General features: G+C 41.6%; 2 protein-coding genes across 2 annotated transcripts; both read right to left on the bottom strand.

Moving 5' to 3' along the window:
• Window positions 1-994: 994 nt before the first annotated feature.
• Window positions 995-6,968, bottom strand: LOC149977397 (CD276 antigen-like). The gene is made up of 9 exons (XM_090199322.1): window positions 6,731-6,968; window positions 5,544-5,861; window positions 5,197-5,469; window positions 4,730-5,050; window positions 4,553-4,639; window positions 4,322-4,408; window positions 4,044-4,209; window positions 1,485-1,530; window positions 995-1,391 (listed from the first exon to the last, which is right to left on the bottom strand). The coding sequence occupies exons 1-8, from the start codon at window positions 6,828-6,830 to the stop codon at window positions 1,500-1,502; spliced, it is 1,383 nt and encodes a 460-aa protein (XP_090055448.1). The 5' UTR covers window positions 6,831-6,968; the 3' UTR covers window positions 995-1,391; window positions 1,485-1,499.
• Window positions 6,969-17,929: 10,961 nt separating this feature from the next.
• On the bottom strand, window positions 17,930-20,897 carry LOC149977396 (V-set domain-containing T-cell activation inhibitor 1-like). Its single transcript, XM_090199323.1, has 4 exons — window positions 20,673-20,897; window positions 19,404-19,694; window positions 19,270-19,329; window positions 17,930-19,144 (listed from the first exon to the last, which is right to left on the bottom strand). The coding sequence occupies exons 1-4, from the start codon at window positions 20,764-20,766 to the stop codon at window positions 19,032-19,034; spliced, it is 558 nt and encodes a 185-aa protein (XP_090055449.1). The 5' UTR covers window positions 20,767-20,897; the 3' UTR covers window positions 17,930-19,031.
• Window positions 20,898-21,341: the final 444 nt, after the last annotated feature.

Genomic DNA, 21,341 nt, shown 5'->3' with positions numbered 1-21,341 from the left:
GTTCCCAGGAGTCTTGAAAGAACCATTAGTGCTCTCGTCTCCATTAAAACCAAATATCGATCCAGGTTTAATGTGACAGCAGAGATGAGGTGCTCAACGTCGACCACGCCCATTGACTTTGAGAAGCTCCTACACAACATGCATCAGGCACACCTAACTCATTAGTGGTGGTGAGATAAGAAACATTATGTCAGACTACTTAGCAATCGACTGTCATAGTCCCACATTACAATTATGTGATGGTGAGTTGAGAAGACAATTAGAAATACTGTTACAATGTTCCTCAATCGACTGCCATAGCCCCAAATAAAAAAAAATAACATTCTGTTAATTACATATTTTTTTTCTTACATGGTTGGGGTCGTGAGAATTTTCAGTTATCAGAATGGGAATACGTTTGGGAACCACTGGCCTAATGTATCTGTGTTCAATCAGGTGTGGGCATATGGTGCCGAGGCTGTCAGGCCACTAGATGGCGATGTTCGGCTGTCTTTGACCTGATCCATCTCTGGGTAGGAGTTGCCCTGAGGCACAGATCTACAATCAGATTTCCCTTCCTAAAGTCTTATCCTAAACCCTGAATGAGAATACAAAACTGACCTCAGATTCTCTAGAGGGACCTTTATCTTACTCCAACATGAACACAAGTTCAGCACATGATCCTGCAAGGTTGCAAGCCTCCTCCCAGAATCCAGGAGTCACTGACCAGTCTCAAGCAGGACCAATGGTATTAGACCAGTGTCTTCTGGTTACTGGCAGGTTGATGTGGACACGAGATCAGGAAAATGGTTGCATTCACCTGTGGACAGTTCCCATGAATACCATTCAGGCTCTGTAATGCATCAACAACCTTTCAGACACTGGGGCAGTGTTTCCTTGGAGACCAGGCATTATTGACTAGGCCTACTCACTGATCCACTTGTTAAGAGGTGGAAAACAGAGGTTTGGTTTGGGGTTGAGCAGGCAACGTGAACTAGAAGCAAACAAAGTATAGTGAAGTTAACATATTTAATAACATTGTTCATAGTATTACGTGGAATGATAAGGCTTGTATGAATATTTTCTCAAAGGACATTAGGACACTCTTTAAGTAAAGAAACCAATCAGAATGTGTTATTTGACTGGTAACTCCAGCCTAGGTGAATCTTCTGTTGGTTTTTAAAAGTCTCTGTTGGTTAGCATGGGAAACATATATTTGCCTGCTGTGAGATGTTTGAATGTCCACTGTGAATAAGGTCCATTTTCACCTCTAGGTCAACCTCTTCTTAATTCTTGAGACACTGCAACAGTATTGCTGCTATGTTAGCACTTCACCTTGGTGTTCATCAAAATATCTCCCCCTTTTTGTCCCCGATTCAGAAGTTGTTTTCCAAATGGGCCGTTTTCATTAGCTGCACAGAGAAAGATAGGTGGATAAGTCGGTTTCATTTCATCCCACGAACAGAGCTTTATATCACTGTATACAGACAACATTCCTACAGTACCTGTGGTGGAGGCAGTCATCTCACATTCAGCTGCTGGTGACATTCTCTGTAGAACCCAATCAGAACCATTAGTCACTATCATTCTAAATTCAGAACATTTTGATTTGTTAAATGGCTCAATAGAGGCTAACTATGATTGTTACAGTGAGGGAAAAAAGTATTTGTTCCCCTGCTGATTTTGTACATTTGCCCACTGACAAAGACATGATCAGTCTATAATTTTAATGGTAGGTTTATTTGAACAGTGAGTGACAGAATAACAACAAAAAAATCCAGAAAAACGCATGTCTAAAAATGTTATAAATTGATTTGTATTTTAAGGAGGGAAATAAGTATTTGACCCCCTCTCAGGTAACGAGCTGAGATTAGGAGCACACTCTTAAAGGGAGTCCACATAAGTAATCAATCAATCAGATTCCAAACTCTCCACCATGGCCAAGACCAAAGAGCTCTCCAAGGATGTCAGGGACAAGATTGTAGACCTACACAAGGCTGGAATGGGCTACAAGACCATCGCCAAGCAGCTTGGTGAGAAGGTGACAACAGTTGGTGCGATTTTTCGCAAATGGAAGAAACACAAAAGAACTGTCAATTTCCCTCGGCCTGGGGCTCCATGCAAGATCTCACCTCGTGGAGTTGCAATGATCATGAGAACGGTGAGGAATCAGCCCAGAACTACACGGGAGGATCTTGTCAATGATCTCAAGACAGCTGGGACCATAGTCACCAAGAAAACAATTGGTAACACACTATGCCGTGAAGGACTGAAATCTTGCAGTGCCCGCAAGGTCCCCCTGCTCAAGAAAGCACATATACATGCCCGTCTGAAGTTTGCCAATGAACATCTGAATGATTCAGAGGACAACTGGGTGAAAGTGTTGTGGTCAGATGAGACCAAAATGGAGCACTTTGGCATCAACTCAACTCGCCGTGTTTGGAGGAGGAGGAATGCTGCCCATGACCCCAAGAACACCATCCCCCACCGTCAAACATGGAGGTGGAAAAATTATGCTTTGGGGGTGTTTTTCTGCAAAGGGGACAGGACGACCTCACCGCATCAAAGGGATGATGGACGGGGCCATGTACCGTCAAATCTTGGGTGAGAACCTCCTTCCCTCAGCCAGGGCATTGAAAATGGGCCCTGGAAGGGTATTTCAGCATGACAATGACCCAAAACACACGGCCAAGGCAACAAAGGAGTGGCTCAAGAAGAAGCACATTAATAAGGTCCTGGAGTGGCCTAGCCAGTCTCCAGACCTTAATCCCATAGAAAATCTGTGGAGGGAGCTGAAGGTTTGAGTTGCCAAACGTCAGCCTCGAAACCTTAATGACTTGGTGAAGATCTGCAAAGAGGAGTGGGACAAAATCCCTCCTGAGATGTGTGCAAACCTGGTGGCCAACTACAAGAAACATCTGACCTCTGTGATTGTCAACAAGGGTTTTGCCACCAAAGTACTAAGTCATGTTTTGCAGAGGGGTCAAATACTTATTTCCCTCATTAAAATGTAAATCAATTTATAACATTTTTGACATGCGTTTTTCTGGATTTATTTGTTGTTATTCTGTCTCTCACTGTTCAAATAAACCTTTTAAAACCATTACAATTATAGACTGATCATTTCTTTGTCAGTGGGCAAAGGTACAAAATCAGCAGGGGATCAAATACATTTTTCCCTCACTGTATTATCATCATAATAGCTTCCCTTTCTGTTTCAGGTAACTTATTGTCCCAGCTACTACAGCTCCTCTCTCTTCAGAGAGAGACTGTCTGGGACTTCCAGAGGGACCCTGTTATATACAGGTAAAGAACCTACATTCATCAAGGTGTGGGTGTGATGCTACAGTAAATAACCTAGAGATCACAGTGTAGCTACTTCCTCATCCCATGGCAATATATATGTGCACCATGCACACGCACACAATAAAGTAAACCAATACTTTAAAAAATTATGTCCCACAATCAATCAACTACCTCTCCTAATAATGTATAGTAACTAATTGATTAACAGCAAGTTACTTCTGATAATGAAACAGGTCCTGTCCTGTCCATTCAGTGTGTGTAAAGGCTGACAGGCCTCTCGAAGACACAATGAAGTTGAATGAGACAAAGCAGGGGATAATATACTGTCACTGAATAGTAAGTATTATGAATACAGAAGACAGTCATTGGTAAATGCACATTTTGTATTTGCAAAACAAAGTGCTTTTTGTATCAAATATGGTGCTGGTCCAGAAAGAACCCCTAGCTCCTACCCTCCTGCTTGCCACTCCATATGGATCCTAAATGATTCTGATTATAACTTCACCTTGTCTTCTGTAGGAAACATTTTAAAAAATGCTTATAGTTATAGTTACTGAATTCATTCAAGTCTCTACAAGATTCTAGTGTCTAAGCCAGTAGTGGTTTTGTCATCAATGTGTTAGCTAATCAATAATAGCCATTAAGAGACACCAAGACCACATCCTGTAGAACACTGACACATTTCTTATCATATTTTTCTTGACTTTTGACTCTGCTTACACACCATAGAGAGTTCTAGAATGTCTTTTTTGTCTTACCCAGGATCAATATCCTCCCCCTCTGTCTGAGGCACTGGTATGTCTGCTGTGACTGATCCCTCTTCTCCTTGATCTTGTTGTTGTCTTTCTCTGTCTTCCTCTCTTCCTTCTTCATTCTGAAGTGGTTTTCCACTCTGATCGTTTTCATTTGGACCATTTGTATTTGCTGGAGGGGGATAGGTGAGTTTAGTGTGAGTTAGCAGGATTCAGACACACAAATAGCTAGTATGAGTAAATGCATGTAACCATAAGGAAATGAATATTCCATGAAGGTCTACCTGCGGCAGAGAGTGACTCTTCCTCTTCAGGTGAGATGGTGTTCATCTCTTGAGACCTTGTGGGCTTTTTGGATTTGCACAGAAAACCTTGAGACAGGAAACAGAAAAATATCAGAAACTGAAAGCTGTTCATCAAAAGCCACCAATGTAACCCTCCTCTCTGTTCATCAGGAGGTGGTTGTGTTAAATGGTTCAACAGATTATGATGTCATCATCATCATCATAACTTACCTCTCAGCAGGTAACATATCACTGCTGCTATAATCACTGCTACTATTATTATACCAGTGATTGAACCTGGACTCAGTCCATCTGAAACTGAAGGAGAAAATACAGAGTATCAGTTTTATTGTTGAATGTGATCCTGTGACTTACAGTGAGGGGAAACAGTAAGAGTAAACTTTGTACCATCAGATAGTTTATCAGGTGTGATCTGCAGGTAGGTGAGGATCAGGTGTGTGTCTCTGGCAGTAGAGAGTTCACAGCTGTAGGTCCCCTGGTGGACCATGGTTAACTTGTGGAGCTGAAGGCTGCCAGAGTCAGACAAATTCTGAACCTGCTCCTTCCACTTGTCAACAACATACATCTGAGCTGTACCGTTGGTGAAGGTGGAGGTAAGGATGGTGACTATCTGCTTGAACGTCCAGGTGAGGTCAAAGGTCAGGAGGTCAGACTGAGAGACACTGCAGGGGATGGACACCTCACTGCTTGGAGATCCTTGGACAGGAGCTGAGATGAGGTCATGAGAAAGAGCCTTTTTAGGATGGTCTTTGCATATTCTGTCTCACATTGATGTGTTGTGTTTGTACAGTTTGCAGCCAGATAAATATATTGATGAATTTATTCATTGATTTATGAATTGATTGATTGATTACCTTGCTGTTTCAGAGTTGCTGTCCTTTCTACTGTCCCAGAGGTCACGGTACAGATGTTGGTTCGGTCTCTGCTAAACTGTTTTGTGCTGGTGATGTCATAGAGGCCCTGGTCATCCACCTTGATGCTGGTGGAGTTCTGGATGGTTCCAGGGTCAAATGAAAGGTCAGAGGGGGGGTCAGTGGACCAGGTGAGTTTAGGCTCAGGGTAGATACCTGTAGAACTGCAGGTGATGATGTCATCTGATAACTGTATGTCCACCAAGCGGACTGGAGCTGCAACAAAGTAGACATTACACATGGAGCAGCATGAAGTGATCATCATAGACAGAAAGATAGACATTCTGTACCTTCCACTGCTATGTTAATGAAGGACTCCTTGTTGCCTTTAATAGTGCTGGTGTAACACTTGTATCTGCCCTGGTCCTGGAGTGTGATCCCTCTCAGCAGTAGTGAAGCGTTTCCTTTGGGGATCTGGTCATTGAACAGGGCTGTTCTCCCTCTGAAACGCTGGCTCTGCTGTTTGAGCTGATCTGTACTGTAGTAGTAGGAGTGGATGATCAGGTCCTTGTCTTCTGGTTTCATCCAATGGATGACTTCCTCACTGCCAGGCAGGAAGCTGCAGGGCAGGATACAATCATCTGAGAACACACATGTTACATGGACGTCTGGAAGAGAATAAACACAGAACACAGATTCATCAACACTGACTACACAAAACATTAAAGACACCGGCTCTTTCCTCACTTACCAGGTGAGTACAGGTGAAAGCTTATTGATGAAAGCTTATTGATCCTTTACTGATGTCACTTGTTAATAAAATGCAAATTAATTACTTAAGACCATACAATGTGATTTTCTGGATTTTTGTTTTAGATTCCGTCTCTCACAGTTGAAGTGTACCTATGATAAAAATGACAGACCTCTACATGCTTTGTAAGTAGGAAAACCTGCAAAATCGGCAGTGTATCAAATACTTGTTCTCCCCACTGTATGCAAGTACCTTTGAACAGGATATGATAGTAGGTGCCAAGCGCACCGGTTTGTGTCAAGAATTGCAAAGCTGCTGGGTTTCCACAACCAACAGTTTCCTGTGTGTTTTAAGAATGGTCCACCACCCAAAGGACATCCAGCCAACTTGACAGAATTGTGGGAAGCATTGGATTCAACATGGGCCAGCATCCCTTTGGAATGCTGTCGACACCTTGTAAAGTCCATGCCCCGATGAATTGAAGCTGTCCTGAGGGCAAAATGGGGGTTTACTGCCCAAATTGGTATGATCAGTGTATAACACTTAGCCTTAGGGTGGAAGTGGCCAAAGATCACTACACGCAACAGGAAAACTCAGCTCTTAAATTAATTTGTCAGTCTTCGGCAATGACCAACATGTTTATGATCTACAGTAATTAATGTGTCTGAGAAGCTTGTTTTACGGTATCATATGATATGGAGTCTGGAGTCTGCACTGTAATATTTTGAGACAAACATAAGGTAAAGACAGATGAACTAAGACAGAATGATGATGGTTGTTACTCACCTCCCCCATCTGTGGATGTGACAGTCCACAGCAGAATCACCAGACAACAGACCCCAGACAACAGACCCCTTAATGTCATGGAAACCAGACCCCAGGCCATCTCCACAGAGACCAGACCACAGTGTTATCGTTGTGGATACAAACTCCTCTCTGTCAGAATCTAGTAGCTGTGTTGTCACACTTAGCCAAATCCAGTTAGTCACAGAGTAAAGTGCCCATTCCGGTTTTGTGTTGGTATGCGAATGTCATTCCTTAGCAGTAAGCCTAGTTTCACTCTTCAAGAGCAGTGCCATTGGTAGACCAGGTAAAAGGATAGTTCACTCAAATTACAAAATGACACATTGGTTTCCTTACCCTGTAAGTAGTCTATGGACAAGGTATGACAGCAATTCATGCTTTGGTTTAGTTTCTGGCACTGTTTCCACATGCTAATATTTTCAGGTATCAAGTTTGTATTGTCACGTGCACCAGTTCAGTGCAATGCCTTTCTTGTCAGCTGTAAGGGTGCGTGCTGGTGGCAGGGAAGCCAGGCGCAAGAGATCGAACTTGGTATAAAACGGAGCAGTTTAATAAGTGCTCAAAAACTCTGAAAAACAAAATATACAAAATAATACAAGTGGGAACAAAACCCGTGGCACACCAGAACATATCTGGCACAATGTTTACAAACAAACAATCACCGACAAAGACATGAGGGGGAACAGAGGGTTAAATACATAACATGTAATGAATGGTATTGGAACCAGGTGTGATACAAGACAAGACAAAACCAAAGGAAAATGAAAAGAGGATCAGCGATGGCTAGAAGGTCGGCAACTTCGACCGCCGAACGCCGCCCGAACAAGGAGAGGGACCAACTTCGGCGGAAGTCGTGACACCAGCTCTTTTCCCAGTAACAGTATAAATATCAATATACAGTAAGTAATCAATATCAATATACAGTATAGTACTATAAAGTAAAGTAGAAGAAAAACAAATGGGAAATAGAAATAAGAAGAACATGAGAGTGTAAGTAAGCTAAATACAGGGTCCGTTCCAAAACCATATTTACAATGTGCAGGGGTACTGGAGAGGAAGGGCTCAATATGTATAGGGGTAAGGTGACCTCGGCCTCAGGAGTAGCAGCAGCTTATATGATGATTGGATGTGTGTGTGTGTGTGTGTGTGTGTGTGTGCCTGTACCTATACAGTAGTAACATGTTATTTAACTGGTAACTACAGACGAGGGGAATGTTTTGGTCTAAATCTCAAGCAGTGGCAGAGAGCAACGTCTCTGCCCATCAACAACTGGAACAACTTTTGTTCCTTAAGGATTAGCCCTTTTTTTTAAAACATTTTTGCCTACAATGACATACCCAAATGTGACTGCCTGTAGCTCAGGCCCTGAAGCAAGGATATGCATATTCTTGGTACCATTTGAAAGGAAACACAATATATTACAATAGATCTGTATATTTGTATATCGCTGATTCATGATCTATGGGTTCGTGCAGATATCTAAGGGTTTGCGACATTCAGAATTTGACTGATGAGGTAATGTTACATTCATAAGTGACTGTAATCGATAAGATATGAAAATATCTGGAGAGTTAGTTCGGAAATAGAAACTTTTTAAACATTTTCCTGTGGTGCCCCAACTTCTTTGTTAATTCACGTTACATGATTAGTTTAATAGCATAATTAAATTACATAGAGAATTGAGTTGATAAATGAAGTCTTCACATTTAATGATACGACACTTCAAATAACCTGTAATATCACTTCCGTTCTCAGAACAAGTACTTAAACACACTAAGGAAGATAAACATGGTGATTGACATTGGGATGAAAAATGGGAAAGCTAGTGGAATGGTAGTGGTTCTGAAACAGGAGAAAATGAATACACTGTACACAATACTACCCCCATATAAAATATTACAGAAATAAATAAAAGTCAGCATACAACAACAGTAACAACTAACTATTAAGTCTGCACCGAGGAGCAGGGTTTCAGATTCGAGGCTGGTAACATGCACAGGGTGTTCAAGCGATAAGTCCTGGAAGTGTGGTTTCAGCATGTGAGAGGTAGTCTGAGTAAAACCTGGAATGGTAGTGTCGCATCGTTCCACTTTTAACCAACTAAACGTTGGCTTCAAAGCCATTTTGAGATCGTTGAACAATGTTTGAGAGATGACCGATATTTTTGTGCTTGAATTAATCAGCGCATGACAAGTTAAGCAGTCCTCCAGGACTGTTTCCAGGTATGGCCGCTTAGAGTTGCATTTAGTGAACATATTCCCCACAAAGTGGAGTGGTCGTTCGCAACGATGTGATGTGCCATATCTGTTCAAGATGAAAGCAGATAAACTTTTCGGATGTTGAGTGGGCTTGGCTTTAGTGAAGCTTTGGACCTTTTTCTTCGCAACGTTTGTAACAGTATATAGACAAAGCCTGTGGGCTTGTTTCTTGATCGAGCGGGAGAAATTAGACTTTTAACTTCCTTGCTACGGGTGTTAATTCTTGCAGACCTGGTGTCCGGTAATTCCCCGTCTAGTCCTTGTGACTTATCTTTTAACCTTTTCTCACATTTTTCTCGCTTTAGTTCTTCACGTAGTGGAACTTCTAGAGAACATAGGTCTATGTTTTGATCATCCTTTAACGTTTTGTTACCCTTGTGCTCTGACCCTTTGTGTCGGTTGGGTGCAGGAACGTAGTGAACAGGTCGAGTGTAGCGGTAGTCATGTTGACGTACTTTACAGTTATTTCGACCGCTGTGGTTATTGGAGTCGTGATTTCGTGGTAGAAACCGCTGTTGTGCGTCATCTCTCAACACTCCAATACCTGATAATGCACCCTCTATAACTGGAGTGAATGCTCCTGGTCAAACTTCAAAACTGAGACGTCAGGGCTCTTAGAGTTGTGTGCTTTTGATGCTTCAAAAGCTGTGCTTGCAAGCTCTCTGATTTGTAAGATAGGCAAGCCATCGTGGGCTGTAGGTCCCAAGTAGGTAATGAAATTGGGATACATGTTCAACAGAAACATTTCTTTAAATGGTAACAGCTCTTCCATTCCTGTTTCAGTGAGTAGGCCACAGTAAGATGAACAAAGCCTATGATAGTAATCTCGTGTGTGTTCATTCTGAGGTTATTTGACATTGTTAGCCAGTGAGCTGATGTGTGTGCAAGTCGCAGAACCACTGAATTCTAATTTCAAAGCTGTGGCAAGTTTAGCATTGTTGTCACACCCTGACCTGAGAGAGCCTTTTATTGTCTCTATTTTGGTTTGGTCAGGGTGTGATTTGGGTGGGCATTCTATGTTTTGTTTTCTAGGATTGTGCTTCTATGTTTTGGCCGGGTATGGTTCTCAATCAGGGACAGCTGTCTATCGTTGTCTCTGATTGGGAATCATACTTAGGCAGCCTTCTTTCCCTGTTGTTTTGTGGGCAGTTGACTTTGTTAGAGGCATTATAACCGAAGTTAAGCATCACAGTCGTTTCTTGTTTTGTTGGCTACATTTTCTATAAATAAAAGGAATATGTACGCTCACAACGCTGCACTTTGGACCGCTACTTACGACGCCTGTGACAGTTGTTGTTTAGCATGTGTTGCTGTTGTAGACCATTAACCTCGTCACCTGTCTATTTGACGTTCGTTTCAACAGGTAACCCTGTCAGAATCCATAGCGTTCAGGTAGCCATCCAATGCGTCCTCTATGTCAGCTAGGAACATCTCAGTATCATTTGGCTGACCTGGAATGGGGTCAAAGGTGGGGACATTTTTGACAAGTTTGTCAAGGCGCTCTGTGTCAACTTGGCGGAGAGGGTTGGCTTCATCATGTGGGAAAATTGAGGTCGAAAGTCCAAGAGGATAAGACTGAGGGACACATGAGGGAGGCAAAGTCTGAAACCTTCTATGTCTTTACTCCTTTGAGTACCGAGCTCCAGTTGCTTGGTTGGGTAGTCACGCTGTAGCGCATGACCGTTCTGAAATTCCTTCAGATGGTACCTAAGGGTGATATTCTGCTGCCTAGCAGAGTCAACTTGAGCGCTTAGAGGCACTTGCTCCGTTCGGTATCATACTTATCTGTCATGGTTTGCAGATAGAGGTCTTCAGTATGGAGCGAGAGATTCAGTGATGAGATTTCCTCCGCTTGCTTAGAAAATCAATACTTGACCATCTTCATCACCTGAGTTCGCTCATCATTCATGGGTCAACAACTTCAATGAGTTCTGCTGATTTGTCATCCAACTTCGTCATTGTGTTCATTAACTGATCGTCTTTGGTCTGCAGTAATGTTACTTTGAGAAACGTTCAACAAAACTGCTTGCATGTTATCAAATTGCACGTTTGAAGTGGACTACATCGTATTTAGTTTTGGCTAAATCGAGTTGTTCCTGTAGAAAACTATTTTGTTTTAGAGTTTGTGCTCATTCATCATAAGTATTTGCAATTACTTTTAATTGTTCAGATTTGAAACACAGTTCCTCGGCTAGCAGAATGTTTTCATTTCCTGCTTTTGTCAGTAGTTGCTCAGTTCTCTCCACCTGTCCCTTCATGTCAGCCATGTCTGGCACCTGCTTCTGCTGAGCACTGCGGTACTGGACCGATGCCAATCTTTGATGGCGATACATCAGGGCTAAAGTGGAGAGAAGCGTACAAAGCCTGTGTTCGTTGGTTGATTTTGGAGAGCGTTGTTCGCAATTCCTGCTATTGTTCCGCTAATGTCATAATTAGGGTTTGAATTGCTGCTGAGGTCAGTGATCAATCCTTTTAGGGGTGAGGGTCACTAATTAGCGGGGGAGTATGGACCACCCCTTCTGATAGCTTGCACATTATTAGAACATTTGAGAGGAAAAATGTCCCTATGATTTTAAAGTTTGAGTTTGGATTTATTTTTATCTATTTATAGACGTTAATTAACCATCAATACTATCAGCAATGCGGGAGTTGGACGTGAATGAATTTGCAAAATAAAATCGTGATTCACATAAAAATAAAAACAAGATTACTCAGTCCATTTATATTTTCCAACGGGGCTTTACATTTGGGTGAGTTTTAGTAGCCTCGTTTCAACGAGTTTTAGTAGCCTCGTTTCAACGAGTTTTAGTAGCCTCGTTTCACTGCCAAAAATACAATTATACCATCTAGAAAAAGTTTTATTAGAGAAATAACAACACGTCACATACAGGTAGCCTAGTCAAATAATTAACATCCAATCACATTAACCATTGCTATCTCATGGGAAATCCAAACGTAGCTGCTGCTCATGTTGGTATCTGTACTGATTACACAAAAGCCATGACAGGGAGACATAGTGGAGCGGTAACGCGCGTGCAAGCAGTTGCTCCCGATGCCACTTGGGTACACTGCAGCGTCCACCGAGAGGCTCTTGCTGCCAAGGGGATGCCTCATAGCTTGAAAGACATTTTGGACACTACAGTGAAAATGGTTCACTTTGCTAAAGCAAGGCCCCTGAACTCTCATGTATTTTCAAAAAATATATATTATTATATATATTTTTTTATGTATATATACATTTTTTTAGCCCTTTTTTCTCCTCAATTTCGTGGTATCTGTTACGTTCCACAGTTTCTGTGTTGTTGTGGGTTTGTATGTGTGTATTTCAGGATGGCTTCCTGGATTCCAAAGCAGCTGATTGGTCGGCCCATCACTAATTAGAGCTCTGACCCCGCCCTCTCGTCAGGGGATACAGCTGTCTGCAATTACCGACTCCTTCTGCAGCTTGAAAAGCAAGTGTTCCTTTGTTAGGAAAGGGAGTTTCTTTGTATGTCCTGTGTTGGTTGTTAGTCTGGTATAATTTGTAAAGTATTTTGTAGCTGCTCCTACAAAAGGTATGTGTATACCATAGTGCCTAGTGTTTTTGGTTTATTCAAATTGTTCACTAAGTTTGAATTATTCTGTTTCATTTGTTCCCAGGGGACGGCACCTTGGGAGAGTTTAGGCAAGAGGGCTGCAGGCATACATATACCCGTAGTAATTACTGTGGACCACCCCTTGTATTTTGGTTAGCGCGCCAGGTGGCATTACGAATAGGTAACCACTGGGTAGGCAGGTAATGTAGATGAGGGGGAACTTTAACTTTGACTTTCTTTGCTTTGGTTCTGTCCAGCCCCTTTTCCCCACCTTACTGTGTGAAGGAAGAATAAATTATCTGTAAACGGTAATATTCTCTGCGTTTGTCATCCTTATTTTTTTTTATAATTGAGAGACCAGTTTAAATTTGTCTTTACTGACCATAATTTTCACTTGTTTGACCGCTTGCATGATGACGAGTTTCTCACACGACTGGCCTATTTGGGTGATGTTTTTTTCTCGCCTGAATGATCTGAATCTAGGATTAGACTCTTCGCAACTATATTTGATGTGCGGGACAAGAATTAGGCTATGATTAAGAAGTTGGAGCTCTTCTATGTCTGCATTAACAAGGAAAACACACAGGTCTTTCCATCATTGTATGCTTTTTTGTTGTGCGCAAATGAACTCAAGCTTACGGACAATGTCAAATGTGATATAGCGAAGCACCTGAGTGAGTTGGGTACGCAATTATGCAGGTACTTCTCCAAAACCGATAATACAAACAACTGGATTCGTTATCCCTTTCATGCCCTGCCTCCAGTCCACTTACAGATATCTGAAAAAGAGAGGCTCATTGAAATTGCAAGAAGTGGTTCTGTGAAAATTGAATTTAATCAGTAGCCACTGCCAGATTTCTGAATTGGGCTGTGCTCCGAGTATCCTGCCTTGGCAAATTGTATTGTTAAGATACTGATGCCCTTTGCAACCCCGTTACCTATGGGAGAATGGATTCTCGGCCCTCACTAGCAGGAAAACTAAATACAAGCACAGACTGTGTGGAAAATGATTTAAGACGGACTCTCTCCAATACAACCCAACATTACAGCGTTATGTGCATCCTTTCAAGCACACCCTTCTCATTAACATGAGTTATTCACAATTTTCAATGTACAAATAAGGTTTTATATGTAAGATGGTTAAATGAATAGCAAATATGTTGATTATTATTTGTGCCCTGGTCCTATAAGAGCTCTGTCACTTCCCACAAGCTGGGTTGTGACAACTCACACTCATTATGTATTATAAATGTATCGTATAGTGTGTGGCAGGCTTACAATAATGGGAAAAAATAACATTTGAGAGTGCGCTGACCCTGGTGTTAGAGGGGGGTATGCAGCTGGAGGTTGAATGTTTGAAGGGGTACGGGACTGTAAAAGGGTTGGGAACCACTGATCTAGGTTAATATGGGAATGTTTAAAATATCTCATTTTAATTGGAAGAACCTGAAAGGTATGTTAGACAATTTCTTATTAAATTGATTGAGATGATATCCAATCAATTGAGATTGGCTGGATTATCATAAGTGTAACCAGTAAATCAAATGTGAGGGTACATTCACCACCAGGGTCACTTATCCCAAAGGCTGAAGCTACATGGGATTCCCGTGAAGGCGGGGCTTCCGTCAGTACTGGGGGTTGTACTCAATGAGCTTTGCAAAAGCAAATTTGACTGATAAATCAAACCTGTATAGGCTATTTGGGAATTAAACTTTGATTAACCTGAAAGCATAGCAGTATCAAGGTTAATGTTGAAATTGTCTCATTTATAGAAGCCAATCAATTTGGATATTATTCAAAATGCCTATTTGAAAAAGGTAAGTCTGGTAATTTTACCTCGAGTTAAATTGAATGAGATGATGATATCCAATCAATTGAGATTGGCTGGATTATCATAAATAGCAAACCACTTCAAAATGTAGCGACCTTAGAGAGCCTTTTTATTTCTCTATTTGGTTTGGTCGGGGTGTGATTTGGGTGGGCATACAAGTTTTTCTATTTATTTGTTGGCCTGGTATGGTTCCAAAATCAGAGGCAGCTGTCTATCGTTGCCTCTGATTGGGATCATACTTAGGCAGCCCTTTTTCCAACCTTAGATTGTGGGATCTTGACTTTGTATAGTTGTTGTGTAGGCTGCAGAACTTTACGTTTGTTTTGTATTTTGTTGTTTTTCGGTGTTCATTTTAATAAATGTAAGATGTTCGCCTACCACGCTGCACCTTGATCCGATCATTCAATCAACGAGCGTAACACAGCTCCATGCTTTCTGGTCTAATGTACATTTTGTCACCAGTGGTTTGATACACTTATGGGAAAAGGGAGTTCCATGACGCCTGATGTAATGTCTCTGCTCACGTGGGCATGGCCACTGACTTGGTCAAGACCTCAAATTAAAACAATTCTCCTTCAGAAGACTAAGATCACATTATCCTAACCAAAAGTATTCTTATGCTTAATCATTCATTTTATACAACATTCAGATGCAAACCCCATAATTGAGAAGTGTATACAAACAAAGATACAGTAATGTGTGTTTCCTGTTCTTCATGAAGTCACCAAATGAAACAAACCCGACATGACTGTTCCTTAAATGTCCACGGACTGGTTCCACTGTCACGTCCTGACCATAGAGAGCCTTTATTTTCTATGGTAGAGTAGGCCAAGGCTTTCGACTCTGTCAATCACTACATTCTTATCGGCAGACTCAACAGCCTTGGTTTCTCAAATGACTGCCTCGCCTGGTTCACCAACTACTTCTCAGACAGAGTTCAGTGTGTCAAATCGGAAGGCCTGTTGTCCGGACCTTTGGCAGTCTCTATTGGTGTGCCGCAGGGTTCAATTCTCGGGCCGACTCTTTTCTCTGTATACATCAATGATGTTGTCTTGCTGCTGGTGATTCTATGATCCACCTCTATTCAGACACCATTCTGTATACTTCTGGCCCTTTGGACACTGTGTTAACTAACCTCCAGACAAGCTTCAATGCCGTACAACTCTCCTTCCGTGGCCTCCAACTGCTCTTAAATGCAAGTAAAACTTCAACTGATCGCTACCATCACCTGCCCGCCCGTCCAGCATCACTACTCTGGACAGTTCTGACCTAGAATATGTGGACAACTGCAAATACCTAGGTGTCTGGTTAGACTAAACTCTCCTTCCAGACTCATATTAAGCATTTACATTCCAAAATTAAATCTAGAATTGGCTTCCTATTTCGTAATAAAGCATACTTCACTCATGCTGCCAAACATACCCTCGTAACACTACCGATCCTCGACTTTGGCGATGTCATTTAAAAAATAGCCTCCAACACTCTACTCAGCAAATTGGATGCAGTCTATCAGAGCTGAGATAAGACGGGGCTTTACCTAGCAAAGACTTATAGATGACCTGGAGCCAGTGGGTTTGGCGACGAATATGAAGCAGGAGCCACCCATTTTGTCACCAAAACCCCATATACTACCCACCACTGGGACCTGTATGCTCTCGTTGGCTGGCCCTCGCTTCATATTTGTTGCCAAACCCACTGGCTCCAGGTCATCTATAAGTCTTTGCTAGGTAAAGCCCCGCCTTATCTCAGCTCACTGGTCACCATAGCAGCACCCACCCGTAGCACGCGCTCCAGCAGGTACATTTCACTGGTCACCCCCAAAGCCAATTCCTACTTTTCCCACCTTTCCTTCCAGTTCTCTGCTGCCAATGACTGGAACGAATTTCAAAATCACAGAAGCTGGAGACTCATATCTCCCTCACTAACTTTAAGCACTAGCTAGCTGTCAGAGCAGCTCACAGATAACTGCACCTGTACATAGCCCATCTGTAAATAGCCCATCAAACTACCTCATCCCCGTACTGTTATTTTTTTGCTCCTTTGCACCCCAGTATCTCTACTTGCACATTCATGTTCTGCTAATCTATCACTCCAGTCTCTATCACTCCAGTGTTTAAGTGCTAAATTGTAATTATTTTATGACTATGGCCTATTTATTGCCTTACCTCCCTTGTTTGCACACACTGAATAATACTTTTTTTCTAGTGTGTTATTGACTGTAGGTTTGTTTATTCCATGTGTAACTCTGTGTTGTTGTTTAGTGTCGCGCTGCTTTGCTTTATCTTGGCCAGGTCGTAGTTGTAAATGAGAACTTGTTCTCAACTAGCCTACCTGGTTAAATAAAGGTTGAATAAAAAAATGTACTAAAAAATATTGATACAACAGTAGCTAAGATGTGAAGAAGTCTGTCCATCATAAAATGCTGCTCTACCTTCTTAACAGCATTATCATCAAGGCAGGTCCTACAGGACCTAGTATTGTTGCACCTGGACTACTGTTAAAACATGTGGTCAGGTGCCACAAAAAAGGAATTAGGAAAATTGCAGTTGGCTCAGAACAGGGCAGCACAGCTGGTCATGTTTAGTTAATTAAATTGAAATGTGTCAATTGTGATCATGGTCACAGCTCTATCGCAAATGTATCATTCTCCACATGTCATGTCAGTTTCCCTGTGGACTTTTCTCTGAAATGAGATGTTGAACTGTCAGAGGCTATGCTAGATGCTATACTAGACGCTAGCTGCATCTAGCTCAGCAGACCATGACAATGTTAAATTGCAATTTATAAACCCAGATTTTAGTCAGTGTCTATTAAAATGAAAGTCAAACTTGCAAATAGGCCATTTATAATGGTTTGTAATCTTAACATCTGGAACATAATAATGGCACAATTGCCAGGAAATAGCCTAACATTCGTTTAAAAAAAAGTTTGTCCCAAGTGTTTCTTGTACAGAAATGTTGAGATCCTCTGCAATAAAAATTTAACATTTTCTGTTAATTACATATTTTTTTCCCACTGTCGTTCTCTACTAAATTCGGGACATTATGGTGTGTTAAATGGCTAAAAAGAAGTTGACTATGGTTATTTTTTTTTTTTACCTTTATTTAAATAGGCAAGTCAGTTTAGAACAAATTTTTATTTACAATGACAGCCTACCCCGGGCCAATTGTGCACCGCCCTATGGGACTCCCAATCACAGCCAGATGTGATGCAGCCTGGATTTGAATCAGGAACTGCAGTGACACATGCTGCACTGAGATGCAGTGTCTTAGACCACTGCGCCACTCGGCAGCCCAAACCATTTTAGGTAACTTATTGTTCCTGCTTCTCTTCAGAGAGAGACTGTCTGGGACTTCCTGCTATATACAGGTAAAGAACATTCCTCAAGGTGTGGGTGTGGGTGTGATGCTATCACAGTGTAGCTACTTCCTCATCCCATAGCAAAATGCATGTGCACATGTAGCATGGTTCATTCTGCATTGTGTACTTTTAAATAGGACACTGCCACAACTATATGTCTGCTGGTTGGATTATTTTTTATTTGCCCTGCACACAAAGAGACAACACACAATATTTTAGCCCTTGGCGCAGTTGGAGCTCTCAGGCACCTTGCTAGCTGAAGGTCAGGAGAGAACCAAAAAGGAATAGCGGATGCTGCGTACACACATTCAGTGCACAACAGCACACCATAAAATACAAGTAAAATGATATAGAACATAATTCAGACAAAATAAAAGACATACCTGCACACGAAGAGACAACACACAATATTTTAGCCCTTGGCACATTCACAGTTCTCAGGCACCTGCGCAAGCACATGGACACTCACTCAAACACTGTCCCAAGTACTCACAAGTTACAATAGATACCCTAGTTAGCGAGCTCAGTGAAACTTGTTACCATAAATCTTTATATTGTCCACATTGTAACAAACCTATGGTAGCATAACAGTACATTGTGTATCATTGCCACAGTTTTATATTGAACAATTTTGGAGCCAAGGACAACATACCTTGCTAGCCGAAGGTCAGGCAAAACAGAACAATAAGGGGGTACACAGATAACCCGCGATGGGGCCAAACTAAAATATACAACTTTTACAATATTGATATGAAAAAGTGTTTGTACACCAAAAAATAACATTAGCCATGCAGCTGTAATAAAAAATATATATACTTTTTATTTATATATATTATTATTATTATTATTATTATTATTATTATCAAATTATAAACATCCCCTCTTGACCTGGCCAATTTGAATTGGTCCTTGTGTGCAACTTGGTGCATAATCAACAACATCACACACACACACACACACACACACACACACACACACACACACACACACACACACACACACACACACACACACACACACACACACACAATAAATTTAACTAAAACTTAAACTATGTTCCACAATAAATCAACTACTTCTCCCAATGTATTGTAATAGCCACAAACCCCTGGCTAGGCACTCCATGTAGATCTGAAGGATCCACTGCCTTTTGTAGGTGCCATCATTGCTTATTTGCTTATCTGCAACTTAAAGTATCCAATTGTGACCTTTCCTCTTTGTCCTCCCCTGGGTCTATGTCTCCTCTTCTGTCTGAGGCACTAGTGTGTCTGCAGTGGCTGACCTTGTTGTCTTTCTATGTCTTCCTCTCTTCCTTCTTCATTCTGAAGTGGTTTTCCACTCTGATCGTTTTCATTTGGACCATTTGTATTTGCTGGAGGGGGATAGGTGAGTTTAGGGTGAGTTAGCAGGATTCAGACACACAAACAGCTAGTATGAGTAAATGCAGTGGACCAGGTGAGCCAGTGGACCAGGTGAGTTTAGGCTCAGGGTAGATACCTGTAGAACTGCAGGTGATGATGTCATCTGATAACTGTATGTCCACCAAGCGGACTGGAGCTGCAACAAAGTAGACATTACACATGGAGCAGCATGAAGTGATCATCATAGACAGACAGATAGACATTCTGTACCTTCCACTGCTATGTTAATGAAGGACTCCATGTTGCCTTTAATAGTGCTGGTGTAACACTTGTATCTGCCCTGGTCCTGGAGTGTGATCCCTCTCAGCAGTAGTGAAGCGTTTCCTTTGGGGATCTGGTCATTGAACAGGGCTGTTCTCCCTCTGTAACGCTGGCTCTGCTGTTTGAGCTGATCTGTACTGTTGTAGTGGGAGTGGATGTTCAGGTCCTTGTCTTCTACTTTCAGCCAGTGGCTGAGTTCATCACTGCCACGCTGGAAGCTGCAGGGCAGGACACAATCCTCTGAGAACAAACAATAAACACACGTTAAGTGAGCATCTGGACAAGAGAGGATTCAAACACAGACTCCTACACTCCCCAATAGTCAGATACCCTGGGAAAGTGAGTAGGCTCTTTGTTTATATCAGAGTGTTATTAACCTGTTATTATTGTTAATATTAACCTGAGTCCATTCTGTCATTGTGGTCATCCTCGGTCCTCCACCTGCCCCCCTCCACACCCACAGCACCTAACCTCTAACTAAAATCACAATCTAAAATAAAGACTCCAGTCAGACCTGAATGACTACACTTCCTTCATGCCTCTAATCATACCACACACCCATTCAGTAATAATTTACATTGATAAACCATCTTAGCCTGTCTTGTCTGTTAAGTTGAATCACAGATTCCTACTTTGAAGATGTTCAAACAATCACAGAGAGACGTTGATGAAACCTCATTTTCAGTCACATGATCCTTCATCTGTATAACACTTTGCCTTAGAGTGGAAGTGGCCAAAGATCACTACGCACAACAGGAAAAGTCTGTTCTTGAATTAAGTAATTCATGTTTCAGAGAAGCTTGTTTTACAGTTAAACTGATGTGAGGTGATTCCAGTGAGTTTATATCAGTAAAACCCTGTCTGTCCTGTGTGATAACAACTTCCCTCCTCCCAGGTGCTGCTAGCTCAGCACTTACTGTCAAACAGACCTAGGACTACAGATGTATGATCTACCTTGAGCCTGTTTGCTACAGCAGGAAAATAATCCTGCAGCAACAGGAAATGTGAATTATTATGTGGATTATAGTTACGCCTTTTTTGAAACTTGAGTACACTAAAGCTTTGCATTTCCTATTGTGCAATAAAATTCACAGCAACAAAAGAGTGATCAAATTAAGATCGTACATCTATTGGAGTTATTTTGGAATGCAATTTTTTGAGGCAGACAGAAGGTAAAGACAGATGAACTAAGACAGACTGATGATGGTTGTTACTCACCTCCCCCATCTGTGGGTGTGACAGTCCACAGCAGAATCACCACCAACATCAGACCCCTTAATGTCATGGAAACCAGAACCCAGGCCATCTCCATGGAGACCAGACCCCAGGTTTATCGTTGTGGAAACAAACTCCTCTCCCTCTTAATGGATTGTAAAGAATACAGTACCTGTGCTTGTCATTCCAGTTTTTTTACTATTGGCCAAATAATTGTAGGGCAAAGTGTACTGCATTGTGAAACATTTATAGATTAGATAGGGCCTTTCTGCTCTTAGACAAACACTCCCCCCTTGTGAAGTTGTGACTGAGCTTGGTTTGCACGACAAAGCAGTGACTGTGCTAAAGCAAAATGTCATGGATAGACTGCAAGGTAAGCAGATAATGACTGAACAACTCAGTGAATCTGTCTGACTATGTAGCATTTTACTGGTTGGCCGATTAGATCTTTAAAGTCTGTATGAATGACATGACAATGAATTGGCCTCCCCTCCACATACTCTCCATGGATATCCACCAAGGATATGGTTGCCAATTATTTCCTGGATATAATTAAAGTTCTTCAACATTCATTACTTAGATTTATTTTTTGTCAAACATTTAAAAAAAGTTTTGACATACTGCTCACCACAGGTAGGTAAAAACAGAGACAAACTGTAAAAGGCCAATATC

Source organism: Oncorhynchus mykiss, chromosome 15 (assembly GCF_057628025.1).
Source record: "Oncorhynchus mykiss isolate SJ-2025 chromosome 15, ASM5762802v1, whole genome shotgun sequence".
Taxonomy (NCBI): domain Eukaryota; kingdom Metazoa; phylum Chordata; class Actinopteri; order Salmoniformes; family Salmonidae; genus Oncorhynchus; species Oncorhynchus mykiss.
The sequence above is the reverse complement of the archived record's forward strand: the minus strand, read 5'-3'. Positions and strand labels throughout refer to the sequence as shown.